Here is a 19846-nt window from a genome sequence, read left to right on the forward strand (position 1 = left end):
AGGTACTGCCAGCCCCGTACCTTACCACTATACCTCCACGGGTACTGCCAGCCCCGTACCTTACCACTGTACCACCACAGGTACAGCCAGCCCCGTACCTTACCCCTGTACCACCACAGGTACTGCCAGCCCCGTACCTTACCCCTGTACCACCACAGGTACTGCCAGCCCCGTACCTTACCACTATACCTCCACGGGTACTGCCAGCCCCGTACCTTACCACTGTACCACCACAGGTACAGCCAGCCCCGTACCTTACCCCTGTACCACCACAGGTACTGCCAGCCCCGTACCTTACCCCTGTACCACCACAGGTACTGCCAGCCCCGTACCTTACCACTATACCTCCACGGGTACTGCCAGCCCCGTACCTTACCACTGTACCACCACAGGTACAGCCAGCCCCGTACCTTACCCCTGTACCACCACAGGTACTGCCAGCCCCGTACCTTACCCATGTACCACCTCAGGCACTGCCAGCCCCGTACCTTACCCCTGTACCTCCACGGGTACTGCCTGCCCCGTACCTTACCCCTGTACCACCACAGGTACTGCCAGTACCTGTACCTGTACACAGGAACTCTGGTCGAGGCTCGCACGGACGCCATTCCAAGTTTTACATATATCCTCCTTGCTCTCAGGTGAAGGCAAAGGAAGGAGTATACCAAATAGTCTCCCAGGTGGAGTACCAGGAAGTATACCAAGAACACTCCCAGGTGGAGTACCAGGAAGTATACTTAGAACACTCCCAGGTGGAGTACCAGGAAGTATACTTAGAACACTCCCAGGTGGAGTACCAGGAAGTATACTTAGAACACTCCCAGGTGAAGGACCAGGAAGTATAACAAGAACACTCCCAAGTGCAGTACCAGGAAGTATACCAAAAACACTCCCAGGAGGAGTACCAGGAAGTATACCAAAAACACTCCCAGGTGGAGTACCAGGAAGTATACCAAGAACACTCCCAGGTTGAGTACCAGGAAGTATACTTAGAACACTCCCAGGTGGAGTACCAGGAAGTATACTTAGAACACTCCCAGGTGGAGTACCAGGAAGTATACCAACAACACTCCCAGGGGATTTATACAGAGACGGGGAAATACAAAAGAGATACTAATGCATATACATTATGCATTATTGTATATGAATATATATATATATATATATATATATATATATATATATATATATATATATATATATATATATATATATATATATATATATATTATTATATATGACCGAAAAAGTTAGATTAATAATCCTAACACGAATTTTCTCGATCTTTCGTACGTTTCTTTTCACTGTTGGTGGTAATTCAAAAACCAATTCTCCAAAATTCATTTTTATTTCTAGTCTGACGCGACACTTGAGCACGTTTTGTAAAACTTATTACATTTTCAAAGACTTTAGCTTTACACATACACAACTGAATAGAACTTACACATCTTCGATTTGTTTATATCTACATTTGAGTGAGGTGGATGGGGTGAGGTGGTATTAATAGGGTATTAAATTCCTAAACACAAGACAGAACACGAAACAATGGGTATTGAATGGAAGTGATTTTGTAGAAAGCCAATTGGTCCATATTTCTTGATGCTTCTATATTGGAGCGGAGTCTTGAGGTGGGTAGAATATAGTTGTGCATTAATTGGCTGTTGATTGCTGGTGTTGACTTCTTGATGTGTAGAGCCTCGCAGACGTCAAGCCGCCTGCTATCGCTGTATCTATCGATGATTTCTGTGTTGTTTACTAGGATTTCTCTGGCGATGGTTTGGTTGTGGGAAGAGATTATATGTTCCTTAATGGAGCCCTGTTGCTTATGCATCGTTAAACGCCTAGAAAGAGATGTTGTTGTCTTGCCTATATACTGGGTTTTTTGGAGCTTACAGTCCCCAAGAGGGCATTTGAAGGCATAGACGACGTTGGTCTCTTTTAAAGAGTTCTGCTTTGTGTCTGGAGAGTTTCTCATGAGTAGGTTGGCCGTTTTTCTGGTTTTATAGTAAATCGTCAGTTGTATCCTCTGATTTTTGTCTGTAGGGATAACGTTTCAATTAACAATATCTTTCAGGACCCTTTCCTCCGTTTTATGAGCTGTGGAAAAGAAGTTCCTGTAAAATAGTCTAATAGGGGGTATAGGTGTTGTGTTAGTTGTCTCTTCAGAGTTTGCATGGCGTTTCACTTTCCTTCTTATGATGTCTTCGACGAAACCAATTGAGAAGCCATTGTTGACTAGGACCTGCCTTACCCTACAGAGTTCTTCGTCGACTTGCTTCCATTCTGAGCTGTGGCTGAGAGCACGGTCGACATAAGCGTTAACAACGCTCCTCTTGTACCTGTCTGGGCAGTCGCTGTTGGCATTTAGGCACATTCCTATGTTCGTTTCCTTAGTGTAGACTGCAGTGTGGAAACCTCCGCTCTTTTCCATGACTGTTACATCTAGAAAGGGCAGCTTCCCATCCTTTTCCATCTCGTAAGTGAAACGCAGCACGGAACTCTGCTCAAATGCCTCCTTCAGCTCCTGCAAATGTCTGACATCAGGTACCTGTGTAAAAATGTCGTCAACATACCTGCAGTATATGGCTGGTTTCAAGTTCATTTCGACTAAGACTTTTTGCTCAATGGTACCCATGTAGAAGTTTGCAAACAGGACACCTAGGGGAGAACCCATGGCGACCCCATCTACTTGCTTATACATGTGCCCATCCGGGCTCAAGAAGGGTGCCTCTTTAGTACAAGCTTGGAGTAGTTTCCTCAAAATGTTAATAAACATTGTTAATAAACATTCTGAGGAAACTACTCCAAGCTTGTACTAAAGAGGCACCCTTCTTGAGCCCGGATGGGCACATGTATAAGCAAGTAGATGGGGTCGCCATGGGTTCTCCCCTAGGTGCCCTGTTTGCAAACTTCTACATGGGTACTATTGAGCAAAAAGTCTTAGTCGAAATGAACTTGAAACCGGCCATATACTGCAGGTATGTTGACGACATTTTTACACAGGTACCTGATGTCAGACATCTGCAGGAGCTGAAGGAGGCATTTGAGCAGAGTTCCGTGGTGCGTTTCACTTACGAGATGGAAAAGGATGGGAAGCTGCCCTTTCTAGATGTAACAGTCATGGAAAAGAGCGGAGGTTTCCACACTGCAGTCTACACTAAGGAAACGAACATAGGAATGTGCCTAAATGCCAACAGCGACTGCCCAGACAGGTACAAGAGGAGTGTCGTTAACGCTTATGTCGACCGTGCTCTCAGCCACAGCTCAGAATGGAAGCAAGTCGACGAAGAACTCTGTAGGGTAAGGCAGGTCCTAGTCAACAACGGCTTCTCCAATGGTTTCGTCGAAGACATCATAAGAAGGAAAGTGAAACGCCATGCAACCTCTGAAGAGACAACTAACACAACAACTATACCCCCTATTAGACTATTTTACAGGAACTTCTTTTCCACAGCTCATAAAACGGAGGAAAGGGTCCTGAAAGATATTGTTAATAGAAACGTTATCCCTACAGACAAAAATCAGAGGATACAACTGACGATTTACTATAAAACCAGAAAAACGGCCAGCCTACTCATGAGAAATTCTCCAGACACAAAGCAGAACGCTTTAAAAGAGACCAACGTCGTCTATGCCTTCAAATGCCCTCTTGGGGACTGTAAGCTCCAAAAAAAACAGTATATAGGCAAGACGACAACATCTCTTTCTAGGCGTTTAACGATGCATAAGCAACAGGGCTCCATTAAGGAACATATAATCTCTTCCCACAACCAAACCATCGCCAGAGAAATCCTAGTAAACAACACAGAAATCATCGATAGATACAGCGATAGCAGGCGGCTTGACGTCTGCGAGGCTCTACACATCAAGAAGTCAACACCAGCAATCAACAGCCAATTTATGCACAACTATATTCTACCCACCTCAAGACTCCGCTCCAATATAGAAGCATCAAGAAATATGGACCAATAGGCTTTCTACAAAATCACTTCCATTCAATACCCATTGTTTCGTGTTCTGTCTTGTGTTTAGGAATTTAATACCCTATTAATACCACCTCACCCCATCCACCTCACTCAAATGTAGATATAAACAAATCGAAGATGTGTAAGTTCTATTCAGTTGTGTATGTGTAAAGCTAAAGCCTTTGAAAATGTAATAAGTTTTACGAAACGCGCTCAAGTGTCGCGTCAGACTAGAAATAAAAATGAATTTTTGAGAATTGATTTTTGAATTACCACCAACAGTGAAAAGAAACGTACGAAAGATCGAGAAAATTCGTGTTAGTATTATTAATCTTACTTTTTCGGTCATATATAATAATATATGTCTACAGGAAAGACTGCTACCAAAATATACTAATATATATATATATATATATATATATATATATATATTTATATATATATATATATATATATATATATATATATATATATATATATATATTAATGAATATAATCAACACATCATGAATATCATCAACGCAGACCTGTGGTTGACGCACCATCCGTTCTGGGAGCCTCATCAACGACCTGGTTGATACACTTCACACCCGCAAGATAACGTAAGATTTTAAGGGTTGACAGATGTTAATCTTCTTGTTTGAGGAGCTGTTCACTTGAGACAGTTAAGAAAGTCCCAGCTGTGTCTGGGTACAAGTGACAGGATGAACAACCTAGCGGGTTTTCTTCCTATTGGGGAGTGTGGTACATGCTGCTATGGCGGTGTGTCCACTCACTGGATGAGTGGCGCTGCCCAATACTGTCACTATGGCGGTGTATCCACTCACAGGATGAGTGACGCTGCCCAATACTGTCAATATGGCGGTGTGTCCACTCACAGGATGAGTGGCGCTGCCCAATACTGTCACTATGGCGGTGTGTCCACTCACAAGATGAGTGGCGCTGCCCCATACTGTCACTATGGCGGTGTGTCCACTCACAGGATGACTGGCGCTGCCCAATACTGTCACTATGGCGGTGTGTCCACTCACAGGATGAGTGGCGCTGCCCAATACTGTCAATATGGCGGTGTGTCCACTCACAGGATGACTGGCGCTGCCCAATACTGTCACTATGGCGGTGTGTCCACTCACAGGATGAGTGACGCTGCCCAATATTGTCACTATGGTGGTGTGTCCACTCACAGGATGACTGGCGCTGCCCAATACTGTCACTATGGCGGTGTGTCCACTCACAGGATGAGTGACGCTGCCCAATACTGTCACTATGGTGGTGTGTCCACTCACAGGATGACTGGCGCTGCCCAATACTGTCACTATGGCGGTGTGTCCACTCACAGGATGAGTGACGCTGCCCAATACTGTCACTATGGCGGTGTGTCCACTCACAGGATGAGTGACGCTGCCCAATACTGTCACTATGGTGGTGTGTCCACTCACAGGATGAGTGACGCTGCCCAATACTGTCACTATGGCGGTGTGTCCACTCACAGGATGAGTGGCGCTGCCCAATACTGTCACTATGGCGGTGTGTCCACTCACAGGATGAGTGACGCTGCCCAATACTGTCACTATGGTGGTGTGTCCACTCACAGGATGAGTGGCGCTGCCCAATACTGTCACTATGGCGGTGTGTCCACTCACAGGATGAGTGGCGCTGCCCAATACTGTCACTATGGCGGTGTGTCCACCCACAGGATGAGTGGCGCTGCCCAATACTGTCACTATGGCGGTGTGTCCACCCACAGGATGAGTGGCGCTGCCCAATAAACTCGCCCCTCGGGGCAAAAATTAAAAAAAAATGTGAGTGTGACGGCTGGGAACCAAAGCTTGTAATCCGCTAGTTTATTCACCATTCACTCAACATATGGCCGCTTTCACTAATAGTTTGTTAATGGCCTGGAGGTGATTGATGAGCAAGCCAGTTATGACCTTTGTATAATAACTCATATTCATATATTTGTTAATTCATATATTAACTCATATATAAACACAACCCGTCCTCATGAACACAACCCGTCCTCATAAACACAGTCCGTCCTCATCAACACAGCCCGTCCTCATCAACACAGCCCGTCCTCATCAACACAGCCCGTCATCATCAACACAGTCCGTCCTCATCAACACAGCCCGTCCTCATGAACACAGCCCGTCCTCATGAACACAGCCCGTCCTCATCAACACAGCCCGTCCTCATGAACACAGCCCGTCCTCATCAACACAGCCCGTCCTCATCAACACAGCCCGTCCTCATCAACACAGCCCGTCCTCATCAACACAGCCCGTCCTCATCAACACAGCCCGTCCTCATCAACACAGCCCGTCCTCATCAACACAGCCCGTCCTCATCAACACAGCCCGTCCTCATCAACACAGCCCGTCCTCATCAACACAGCCCGTCCTCATCAACACAGCCCGTCCTCATGAACACAGCCCGTCCTCATAAACACAGCCCGTCCTCATCAACACAGCCCGTCCTCATCAACACAGCCCGTCCTCATCAACACAACCCGTCCTCATCAACACAACCCGTCCTCATCAACACAGCCCGTCCTCATCAACACAGCCCGTCCTCATGAACACAACCCGTCCTCATCAACACAACCCGTCCTCATGAACACAGCCCATCCTCATGAACACAGCCCGTCCTCATCAACACAGCCCGTCCTCATAAACACAGCCCGTCCTCATGAACACAGCCCGTCCTCATAAAAACAGTCCGTCCTCATCAACACAGCCCGTCCTCATGAACACAGCCCGTCCTCATGAACACAGCCCGTCCTCATCAACACAGCCCGTCCTCATCAACACAGCCCGTCCTCATAAACACAGCCCGTCCTCATGAACACAGCCCATCCTCATGAACACATCCCATCCTCATGAACACAGCCCGTCCTCATCAACACAGCTCGTCCTCATAAACACAGCCCGTCCTCATAAACACAGCCCGTCCTCATCAACACAGCCCGTCCTCATAAACACAGTCCGTCCTCATCAACACAGCCCGTCCTCATCAACACAGCCCGTCCTCATGAACACAGCCCGTCCTCATGAACACAGCCCGTCCTCATGAACACAGCCCGTCCTCATGAACACAGCCCGTCCTCATGAACACAGCCCGTCCTCATGAACACAGCCCGTCTTCATGAACACAGCCCGTCCTCATCAACACAGCCCGTCCTCATCAACACAGCCCGTCCTCATAAACAGAGCCCGTCCTCATCAACACAGCCCGTCCTCATAAATAGAGCCCGTCCTCATCAACACAGCCCGTCCTCATCAACACAGGCCGTCCTCATAAACACAGCCCGTCCTCATAAACACAGCCCGTCCTCATAAACACAGCCCGTCCTCATCAACACAGCCCGTCCTCATAAACACAGTCCGTCCTCATCAACACAGCCCGTCCTCATCAACACAGCCCGTCCTCATGAACACAGCCCATCCTCATGAACACAGCCCGTCCTCATCAACACAGCCCGTCCTCATCAACACAGCCCGTCCTCATGAACACAGCCCGTCCTCATGAACACAGCCCGTCCTCATCAACACAGCCCGTCCTCATCAACACAGCCCGTCCTCATCAACACAGCCCGTCCTCATCAACACAGCCCGTCCTCATGAACACAGCCCGTCCTCATCAACACAGCCCGTCCTCATCAACACAGCCCGTCCTCATAAACACAGCCCGTCCTCATGAACACAGCCCGTCCTCATAAAAACAGTCCGTCCTCATCAACACAGCCCGTCCTCATGAACACAGCCCATCCTCATGAACACAGCCCGTCCTCATCAACACAGCCCGTCCTCATCAACACAGCCCGTCCTCATCAACACAGCCCGTCCTCATAAACACAGCCCATCCTCATGAACACATCCCATCCTCATGAACACAGCCCGTCCTCATAAACACAGCCCGTCCTCATAAACACAGCCCGTCCTCATAAACACAGCCCGTCCTCATCAACACAGCCCGTCCTCATAAACACAGTCCGTCCTCATCAACACAGCCCGTCCTCATCAACACAGCCCGTCCTCATGAACACAGCCCGTCCTCATGAACACAGCCCGTCCTCATGAACACAGCCCGTCCTCATGAACACAGCCCGTCCTCATGAACACAGCCCGTCCTCATGAACACAGCCCGTCCTCATGAACACAGCCCGTCCTCATGAACACAGCCCGTCCTCATGAACACAGCCCGTCCTCATGAACACAGCCCGTCCTCATGAACACAGCCCGTCCTCATCAACACAGCCCGTCCTCATAAACAGAGCCCGTCCTCATCAACACAGCCCGTCCTCTTAAATAGAGCCCGTCCTCATCAACACAGGCCGTTTTCATAAACACAGCCCGTCCTCATAAACACAGCCCGTCCTCATAAACACAGCCCGTCCTCATAAACACAGCCCGTCCTCATCAACACAGCCCGTCCTCATAAACACAGTCCGTCCTTATCAACACAGCCCGTCCTCATCAACACAGCCCGTCCTCATGAACACAGCCCATCCTCATGAACACAGCCCGTCCTCATCAACACAGCCCGTCCTCATGAACACAGCCCGTCCTCATGAACACAGCCCGTCCTCATGAACACAGCCCGTCCTCATCAACACAGCCCGTCCTCATGAACACAGCCCGTCCTCATCAACACAGCCCGTCCTCATGAACACAGCCCGTCCTCATCAACACAGCCCGTCCTCATGAACACAGCCCGTCCTCATCAACACAGCCCGTCCTCATCAACACAGCCCATCCTCATAAACAGAGCCCGTCCTCATCAACACAGCCCGTCCTCATAAACAGAGCCCGTCCTCATCAACAGAGCCCGTCCTCATCAACAGAGCCCGTCCTCATCAACAGAGCCCGTCCTCATCAACACAGCCCGTCCTCATAAACACAGCCCGTCCTCATAAACACAGCCCGTCCTCATCAACACAGCCCGTCGTCATAAACACAGTCCGTCCTCATCAACACAGCCCGTCCTCATCAACACAGCCCGTCCTCATGAACACAGCCCATCCTCATGAACACAGCCCGTCCTCATCAACACAGCCCGTCCTCATCAACACAGCCCGTCCTCATGAACACAGCCCGTCCTCATGAACACAGCCCGTCCTCATGAACACAGCCCGTCCTCATGAACACAGCCCGTCCTCATGAACACAGCCCGTCCTCATCAACACAGCCCGTCCTCATGAACACAGCCCGTCCTCATGAACACAGCCCGTCCTCATGAACACAGCCCGTCCTCATGAACACAGCCCGTCCTCATCAACACAGCCCGTCCTCATCAACACAGCCCGTCCTCATCAACACAGCCCGTCCTCATCAACACAGCCCGTCCTCATCAACACAGCCCGTCCTCATAAAACCCGTCTTTATAAACCCGTCCTAATAAATCCCATCTTCATAAAATCCGTCTCCATGAAACCCGTCTTCATAGATACCAACCACAGCACGTTAATCCAGAGTCTTTGCATTCATTTGTTAATGAGTTAGGAGCCCTTGATGCATGGCTCCTGTTCGAAGCGAAATTCTTAGTGCTTCACCCACTACCTGCAAACCCAAGTTATTGCCGGAAGTAAAACATTTATCCTCAGCTACTATAGGCCTACCTGAACACATAATATTATTGATCTAAATGCAAGAAAATTTCATTTTTTATTAAACTAATAAAACTGATGAACGAGTCCTGGGTGTCGGCTGTCACTTTGGCGAACATTGCCTGATGACGGTTGCTTGAGGTGGGCTGGCACTTGGTCGAGTGTTACTTGATGGGTGCTTGAGGTGGGCTGGCACTTGGTCGAGTGTTACTTGATGGGTGCTTGAGGTGGGCTGGCACTTGGTCAAGTGTTACTTGGTGGGTGCTTGAGGTGGGCTGGCACTTGGTCAAGTGTTACTTGGTGGGTGCTTGAGGTGGGCTGTATAAGGGAAAGAACCCACTCCTCCATGACCGGCCCCGAAAAGTAAGGTAAAAAGTAAGAGTGTGAAAGTCCTTCTGTCGAATGTCCTTCCCAAATGTAAGGACTACTAGGACCTCCAAACAGAAACAAGTTAGTCCTCGTCTTACATAAACAAATAAAATAAAAAGAGAAGACTATCACCTGGGAGTGGGAGGCAGCCATCTTTATCTCCGGAGAAATACCAAATCAGGGTATGGGAGACTGGTACCAGTCGTCTGGTACTGGTGTGGGAGACTGGTACCAGTCGTCTGGTACTAGTGTGGGAGACTGGTACCAGTCGTCTGGTACTGGTGTGGGAGACTGGTACCAGTCGTCTGGTACTGGTGTGGGAGACTGGTACCAGTCGCCTGGTACTGGTGTGGGAGACTGGTACCAGTCGTCTGGTACTCACACTGCCTCTCACCTTCCCTCATCTCCTTGGTTTTCAGCAAATTTGTGTTAAGCGTCCACTCTCTGCACCTCTTCCATGAATACCTTACACTCCGACGAGTTAGTAAGGTATTCAGCGGTCAACCCCACAGACGCATTCGTAAATTTTAACATGCTGTTCATTCAAAACGGGAATTTTCTCAAGTATAAATTAATATTATAATATATTGGCATATTGTGCATATATAGGCATAGGTTAGGTTAGGTTAGGTTAGGTGTTTAGGTAAATGTGCATATTTATGAATGCAAACGGTTCACACACGAATCACAACTGTTGACGTTCGAACACTTCCGTTACAAGTGCTTCACTGCAGCCCGTCCTCCAAACAAAGATCCAAAAGTGATTCCATGCACCCGCCAAACCCCCTGTTTATGAATGAAAAGCGGTTTACACACGACTCACAACTGCTGACGTTCGAACATGTCCGGAACAAGTGTTTCACTGACGAATTTTGTTCGAACCACAACGCTGTAAATGCTTCACCCACGTTCTTCAACTACAAATATTCGCCAACAGAACCTAAACACCTGACCTGACCTAACCTGACCTACACCTAACTATACATCGAATTTTTATGTATAATAATATTAATTTATATATGAGAACAAACCAATTTTTAATGCACAGTATGTTAAAATTGATGAATGCGTCTGGGGAGGTCGGCCGCTGCTTTAAACAGCCTAGTGTGAGAACGGGTTTCTTGAGATTATCTTGAGATGATTTCGGGGCTTTAGTGTCCCCGCGGCCCGGTCTTCGACCAGGCCTCCACCCCCAGGAAGCAGCCCGTGACAGCTGACTAACACCCAGGTACGTATTTACTGCTAGGTAACAGGGGCATAGGGTGAAAGAAACTCTGCCCAATGTTTCTCGCCGGCGCCTGGGATCGAACCCAGGACCACAAGTCCCGCGTGCTGTCCGCTCGGCCGACCGGCTCCGTTATGCTATATAATATAATATATATAATATGCTAATATATATTATAATATTAATTTATATTTGAGAAAATTCCTGTTTTGAATAAACAGCATGTTAAAAATTATGAATGCGTCTGAGGGGTTGACCGCTGGATGGAATGGACTTTGTGTCGAGGACGGGTTGTGCAGGGACAGTTTACGAGTACCAGCGAGTCATAAAGGAATCCAGTGCATATTCCATCGTTTAGCTGCCTGATCATGGCACAAAAGTCGCATGTTAAAACCGAGTAAGAAAGCCCCCTTCTACGTGTTTTAACCAGGTAACCATATACTAATAAAGAGAATTTATGACCCAGGTAAGTCATGCGTTTGACGAGTGATTGAAGAGCCCCGATAGTTCCGGAGAGCTCACACTCAAGAGCCCCTATAGTTCCGGAGAGCTCAGACTCAAGAGCCCCTATAGTTCCGGAGAGCTCAGACTCAAGAGCCCCTATAGTTCCGGAGAGCTCAGACTCAAGAGCTAGATAAATATGATGTCAGAGGTGGAGACCAAGAGCTTTGTGTTGTGCTTTGTTTTGTGTTGAGAGAAGTTTGTGCCACTTCAGGGTCTGTCGGCAAACTGTTGAAATAATGTGATGGTTACTGATCCATGAGGCAAAATTGCTAAGTAACACCCGAGGGGATAATTTTACAATAAAAGTTGGTAACATTTCTTACAATTAATTTTGAGAGTGTGTGTGTGTGTGTGTGTGTGTGTGTGTTTTCGTGAGGTTGTAGGTGCACACATCAGTATAACAACGCAAACAACACAAATTGTATTGTCCCGTCATGAGTACTGCTCAGTGCTCACTTCTCTCTTCAGAGCAGGAGAGATTGCTGAAATAGAGGGAATACAGAGAACATATACGGCACACATAGACGAGATAAAGCACCTAAATTATTGGGATCGTCTCAAAGCTCTCCAAATGTACTCACTAGAAAGAAGACTAGAGAGATACCAAATAATATACACATGGAAAATACTGGAGGGTCAGGTCCCAAATCTGCACAGTAAAATAACAACGTACTGGAGTGAACGATATGGAAGAAAATGTAGAATAGAACCAGTGAAGAGCAGAGGTGCCATAGTCGCAATCAGAAAACACTGTATGAACATCAGAGGTCCACGGTTGTTCAACGTCCTACCAGCGAGCATCAGAAATATTGCAGGAACAGCCGTGGACATCTTCAAGAGGAAACTAGATTGTTTACTTCAAGGAGTGCCGGACCAACCGAGCTGTGGTGGGCATGTGGGCCTGCGGGCCGCTCCAAGCAACAGCCTGGTGGACCAAACTCTCACAAGTCAAGTCTGGCCTCGGGCCGGGCTTGGGGAGTAGAAGAACACCCAGAACCCCATCAACCAAGTATCAACCAGTATAAGAGGAAGATATGTACAGGGTGCAGCCTACATCCTACACGCTGTACCCTACAGCCGACACCCAATACCCTACACCTGATACCCTACAGCCGACACTCAATACCCTACACCTGATACCCTACAGCCGACACCCAATACCCTACAGCCGACACCCAATACCCTACACCTGATACCCTACAGCCGACACTCAATACCCTACAGCCGACACCCAATACCCTACACCTGATACCCTACAGCCGACACCCTACACCTGATACCCTACAGCCGACACCCAATACCCTACACCTGATACCCTACAGCCGACACCCAATACCCTACAGCCGACACCCAATACCCTACACGTAATGCCCTACAGCCGACAACCAATATCATGGAGTGAAGATGTAAAGAATCAAATATATTTTAATGTTTACACATTGCTTGGTCGAGGAGACAGTTTTCTGAGAAATAATAATGTTGCTTGAGTGTTTTCTGCCAAGTTTTGCCTGGCACGCATCACGCTCTTGAAGAGCCTTCACGCTCTTAAAGGAGCGTGAAGGCTGGCGACTTATGAAAGAATGTGTCACAGATAAAGACTCGCAAGCCTTCAGTCACCCTCAAGACGTCTCAGGTTCCTTATGACGTCCTAGGCAGAGGTCATAGCAAGGTTGGAGGGGGAACAATCGGCATTTTCTATACTTTAGAGGCATAACCAATCAGAAATCAGTGTCTCAGGAAGAATTGTTAGTGGCATAATAGGTCTTAGGTTTAATCTTAATGACAACACAATAGACCACATTGCACAACAGCAAACGAATAGGCCTATAGGTTCTAACTTAAAGTAGACAAGACCAGGAACCTTACCTTGATGCCGTAGTTGGACTCCTCGTAGATGATGGAGATGTAGGACCAGCCCAGCAGCTTGACGATCTCCACCATGGCCTTGACCTGGTAGTGGTCGGACGGGATGGTCCGCGAGAAGTACTCGAACCTCTGCTTGTTGCTCAGCTCCGGGGAGGTCGAGAAGAAGCTCACCTGAGGGTGAGAATGGTGACCAGTGAGGGTGAGAATGGTGACCAGTGAGGGTGAGATGGTGACCAGTGAGGGTGAGGGGGTGTCCAGTGAGGGTGAGAGGGTGTCCAGTGAGGGTGAGATGGTGACCAGTGAGGGTGAGATGGTGACCAGTGAGGGTGAGATGGTGACCAGTGAGGGTGAGATGGTGACCAGTGAGGGTGAGAGGGTGTCCAGTGAGGGTGAGATGGTGACCAGTGAGGGTGAGATGGTGACCATTGAGGGTGAGATGGTGACCAGTGAGGGTGAGAGGGTGTCCAGTGAGGGAGAGAGGGTGTCCAGTGAGGGTGAGAGGGTGTCCAGTGAGGGTGAGATGGTGACCAGTGAGGGTGAGAGGGTGTCCAGTGAGGGTGAGATGGTGACCAGTGAGGGTGAGATGGTGACCAGTGAGGGTGAGATGGTGACCTGTGAGGGTGAGAGGGTGTCCAGTGAGGGTGAGATGGTGACCAGTGAGGGTGAGATGGTGACCAGTGAGGGTGAGATGGTGACCTGTGAGGGTGAGATGGTGACCTGTGAGGGTGAGATGGTGACCAGTGAGGGCGAGATGGTGACCAGTGAGGGCGAGATGGTGACCAGTGAGGGTGAGATGGTGACCATGAGGGTGAGATGGTGACCTGTGAGGGTGAGATGGTGACCATTGAGAGGCGATCGCCTCTCAATGGTCACCATCTCGAGATGGTGACCAGTGAGGGCGAGATGGTGACCCGTGAGGGTGAGATGGTGACCAGTGAGGGTGAGATGGTGTCCAGTGAGGGTGAGATGGTGACCAGTGAGGGTGAGATGGTGACCTGTGAGGGTGAGATGGTGACCAGTGAGGGTGAGATGGTGACCAGTGAGGGTGAGAGGGTGTCCAGTGAGGGTGAGATGGTGACCAGTGAGGGTGAGATGGTGACCTGTGAGGGTGAGATGGTGACCTGTGACGGTGAGATGGTGTCCAGTGAGGGTGAGATGGTGACCAGTGAGGGTGAGATGGTGACCAGTGAGGGTGAGATGGACACCAGTGAGGGTGAGATGGTAACCAGTGAGGGGGAGATGGGAATCAGTATGACGATTTGATCTGGGTTCGTATCCTGGCCGGGGAGAAGTGGTTAGGCATCAATCCATAAACGTATGCCTCGGTTCACCCCAGCAGTGATTGTGTACCTATTTCTTAAACGACTGGTGTGTCGTGTTCCAGGGAATATGTAGTAGTGTAAAGCTTACCATGAGCTATGGGAAGGGAAAGCTCAACCAGCTTACGGGCTGAGCTAGTTCAGCTAGTTTTTCTAGTTTTCTAGATTAGGCTAGAGTCGCTATAGGACTCTAGACAAGAAGTTTTCGAACTACATGCACTTAATTGTGTGGTGTTGGATGAAAGCTTATGCTAAGGACCATCGTTTAAGACTAGCCAGAGGTCTGTGACTGCTCTGTAGAGAGAGTTACAGTTTCCTGTTTTCTGTGAAATGGGATTGGAGAGAGAGTGAGTGGTACAAGAGGGTACTCGCTAGCCAACGGTTTTAGAGGTGGGTGGGGGGGGGGGGGCCAGAGGTGTGAACGTCGCCTCTCCCACCATGTAAGGTATGACGTCACACTCCTAGGCCTCCCCCTCCTTATGACGTCACGGGACGCCTCATGGCACGGGCGTCTGTGATTCGTCTAGTCACCTCGGCCTCGTGGTGAGTTTTAGGCGCGAAAGGCGGTGATTCGTAGTGGCACGATATGCTATGCCGGCTTCGTGCTGATTGATCAAGACAAGGTGGGGGGGGGGGAGACGGGCGTTTTGAGTTGCCCTATGCCCGCCAAAAATCTTCAGTCTAAGCTGGGCGGCGAGCAGAGGACAAGGTATCCCCGGGTGGGGGTGGCGTCTGCCACCTACACCACCATTAATCGCTGTGTCCTCCTTATTACTCATCGCGCACGCTATTCCTGCCATTGTGTCGGGGACCCAATATGCGTGAATTGGGGCCAAGGAGTATGGAAGGAACTGTGTAATAACACTAGAGACAGTGTTCACCTATGAGGCACTTGGCAAGCCTCGTGGTGTATCAGATGTTTTGCTCACATGTGATGTTATCAGTTATCCTGTCTATGTTCCCGGACAATTGGTGGAATAGGGCAGGGCCTCCCAGTGTAATTGTGGTGAGATTACAGGACCTTGTTGGACTTTGAAATTCCACCTTGACGTGTCCGCCATGTGCGCGCCGCACCGCTCCGTGGCCCACCAGCGTGGGGCCACGTGATGGCCACACCCCGGCCATCTGTGGGCTGTGTGGCCCACACCTGTGGGCCACACCGCGCGCCACCTGATCCTGGGTGGGGCGCTGTGACAGCCCCGCGCTATTCCGTGGCCACCCCTTACGGCCACGCGGTGGACACATGGCTTGGCCACCCCCCTTGGGCCACGCTTGGCCACATGCCCTGGACACCCTAGGGCCACACCTAGTCGAAGCACGTGGGAGGGAGCCAGGTGTTCTTCAGCAAGTGAGGTAGTGACCGGGCATATGAATGTAATGAGAGTGGAAATCGTGAGTAAACATTAAAATTGTTACAGTGTCTCAGGACTGTTGTTAATTCCGGTAACAGCTGTGTTGTCCCATAGCGCCTGCCAGGTGAGGGAAGCAGCTGAGAGACAGCTGTCTGTACTGACGTCCAAGTGACTGACTGTGATGTACCTGAAGGTGTATGTTATACACAGAACCACACATGTAGATGTATATAGATATATTTTGTGTGTAGACTGACTCGTGTATGTAAACCGGTCAGTGTAGAGATTAATGCCATGTTGCCGCATGTTAATTATCATTGCAGAGGTAGGCAGGCCAGTGTAGTAGGGTTGTCAGTGGACACCCTGAGGTCTGTATAATTATGGATAATTGTATGTGCTTGTGATGCATGATGGGTAAGCTATTTGAATTATGTTCAAATGTCCATTTCCATATGTTTCATTTGCATGTATATATATACAGTGTTGTGTGGTGAGTCAGTAAATGTGCTTGCTGACTGATTGCCTAATGATGTCATTAGCATGTGGGGTATGCTGACGGCATCATTATGTTGTAGGTTTGGGCAGCACTGTTGTTAACAGGTATACGTTATATCACTGCACCTAGGAGCTGTGTTGATGATGTAAGGAGGTCCCTTTTATTATTCAGGGGAATTCACAGTACTTAATGAGAGCAAGCAATTGATTGGTTAATTTGCCTAATTATGAGAATTAGTGCCAGCTGTCAGCGTAGCGACGGTGTCTGATATTAACGTAAATTGTTTGCTGGAGTAGTGATAGCGCACAGTAGTACCTTGCAACTGTTGCAAGATTATAGGGGGCAGTAATGTAGGTATACTTTTTGTATTGCCAAACCGTGTGTCATTACTGTTGTGGGTACAGTAATTATCGTGTTGCAGAAACTGCAGCCGTATGTGGGCTGTGCAATTATGTTGTTATGCCACTGTAAGTGTGACCTATATAACCTGGGGTTACTTTGTGTTCTTTAAGTTGTGTTGAGGACTTAAGGAATCAGTGAGTTAATTAAGGGGAATTATCTTTATAAGGGTTGCACATTACTTGAGTGAGTGAGAGCTGTTAAGTGAAACAGTGTTGAGCTTGTTGAGATACGTTTCCGGTGCAATTAATTGTCCGTGTGACAACTAATTGACCACTCTAGCTAATTATGTAATTAGCATTCTCATCATGAACTCACATAGTGGGGAGGAACCGTCAGAGTCTGTCAGTATTTGTGTTAACGTAATTTCCTCGAGACTAATTACATTACTGGGGTATAGCAATTAGTGGCTCATGTTAATTAGTGGAGTAATTAACGTCAGAGGTCTTGATGACTCGTTAAAGCGAGGTCATGGGGCTAGCATAACTCGTTATATTAATCATATCCTGTCTGATGACAGTGGATTAAGATGCACTCTTGTTAATTATTGGAGTAATTAACTCCTCGTCCGAGAATTCACAGTGTTTGATGGGACCTGCTTAGGCAGTGCGGAGTGAGACGTATTTATGTATGATTAATTATCGGTCCTGGTGACAATTAATTGCTCGGGGTTAATTAGGGTAATTAACACTCAGTAAAGTAAATTTTGACATAGACTGTTGGGAAGCTACCAAGATAGTGGTAGGCTTAGGTAATGTAACTCGATTGGGATTTAATTAGTTGTCGTTTGACATTAATTAGGAATTACTCACTGAATACTTGAGAAGGAGTCAAGTGTGATGTAATTTAAGAGACTTTGAGATATTGTTAACAAGAGGACTTGTGTTAAGAGAGACAAGTGTTGATGATTAACGTAGAGTACCATCATGTTGTTGTCTAAGGGAGACAAGTGTTTGTGATTAACGTAGAGTACCATCATGTTGTTGTCTAAGGGAGACAAGTGTTGGTGATTAACGTAGAATACCATCATGTTGTTGTCTAAGGGAGACGAGTGTTTGTGATTAACGTAGAGTACCATCATGTTGTTGTCTAAGGGAGACGAGTGTTTGTGATTAACGTAGAGTACCATCATGTTGTTGTCTAAGGGAGACGAGTGTTTGTGATTAACGTAGAAGTACTTTGTTGCTGACTGCTGTGATCAGTCAATTAGCGTAATTAATCACATAATCAATTTTGTAATTGATTTAGGCAATTTCTTTTGTTTATCGTCAGGTGACGAAAGTAGAGTAACTTGGGGATTATTGGAGTAGTGTCTCAGAATCCCACCTTGCCTGGCTTTGTTTACTGTTTACAGTGCAACTTCTTGCAGGGAGTTGCTAAGAGTGTTCACATTAGGTTGTGATAGGGGGAGTCACTGTTGGACTACCCGCCTAGTTACGTAGGTATCTCGGCTGTAGGGTTGGAGGACCCGTAAGATTGTTATCTTGAGGTTATCTTGAGATGATTTCGGTGCTTTAGTGTCCCCGTGGCCCGGTCCTCGACCAGGCCTCCACCCCCAGGAAGCAGCCCGTGATAGCTGACTAACACCCAGGTACCTATTTTACTGCTAGGTAACAGGGGCATAGGGTGAAAGAAACTCTGCCCATTGTTTCTCGCCGGCGCCTGGGATCGAACCCAGGACCACAGGATCACAAGTCCAGCGTGCTGTCCGCTCGGCCGAGTGATTATAGTATTTGTTCACCGTGAAGCCGTGACAATATTGATTGTAAGCTTGTGTCATCAGTGGGCATCATTGTTCAGTTAGTTCATTTAGTCAGCCCGAAGTGTCAGCAAGATGGACACTGCTGTCAGTTCTCGAGGGGCTGTTGAACAGCTGTGTTGCAAGTGCCGCTGGATAGACAATAACGTAACAAATCACTCACTGTGGTGTAAACTAGGCTTGTGATTTTTTTGTTTGCAATATTGCGTCGTCAGTGGGCACACCTGTGTTCAGGTTAGTTCAGTATGCAGCCGCACAGCAATGGACCGGAGTCGTTGCTATTTAGCTGTTGTTATACTGCCTCTTGATGGACATTAACGTAACGTAAACTCGATGTTGTAGTAGTTTAGTCTCTTGTAAATAATAAATTGTTTTGTTATAGAAAACGGTCTTTGATGTCAACCCTTCAACCATTCTTTTCCACCCATGTTCTGCTTTATACGATTGTTGCAATGTGATCTTTCTTTTTAATGACGGCTGTTCTTGGGAATTCGAATTCCAATTCATAGCGCCACATCAAATATAAATATTTGATTATGAGAACCCGTCGGTTACCATTTATTGGTTTTAACGTCCTGTTTAACTAGGAGGAACCAGCGACCTAAGTGGACAGGTTTTCACCCTTGTGGTGGAAGCCTAGCGGTTTGCTCCCGCTTTTCCTTTTTTTTTTTTGGTCTTGCTTAGAGTAGAAATATCTACAGTGTGCAGTTCTTTATGCTTGAGGTCCACCTCCTAAGAGATGTAGGCGTAGAAAAAAATCCCACACCCTCCTGTGTATAAAACTAGTAGGGTAAGGCTTACCATGAGCTATGGGAAGGGAACGTTCTCAGTCTAACAGGAGTCAGGTAATATCAGTACCAGATATTATCTTCTTTGAAGACTTCAATCTACCCAGCTAAAAATGGAGAATAGTAAACAATAATATAATAGCAGGAAATCAACCTGAAAATAATCACCCACGGGTCAGAGAACTACTGAGAGTCTGTG

General features: G+C 47.8%; 1 protein-coding gene across 1 annotated transcript in view; it reads right to left on the reverse strand.

Moving 5' to 3' along the window:
* The window catches only part of LOC123757792 (metabotropic glutamate receptor 6-like), a 636685-nt gene that overhangs the window by 266048 nt on the left and 350791 nt on the right, over positions 1–19846 (reverse strand). Inside the window, exon 3 of the mRNA XM_069338962.1 lies at positions 13535–13705. Within this exon, the coding sequence (XP_069195063.1) occupies positions 13535–13705 (171 nt within the window). The remainder of the gene's footprint in view (positions 1–13534; positions 13706–19846) is intronic.

Source organism: Procambarus clarkii, chromosome 40, assembly GCF_040958095.1.
Source record: "Procambarus clarkii isolate CNS0578487 chromosome 40, FALCON_Pclarkii_2.0, whole genome shotgun sequence".
Lineage (NCBI taxonomy): Eukaryota > Metazoa > Arthropoda > Malacostraca > Decapoda > Cambaridae > Procambarus > Procambarus clarkii.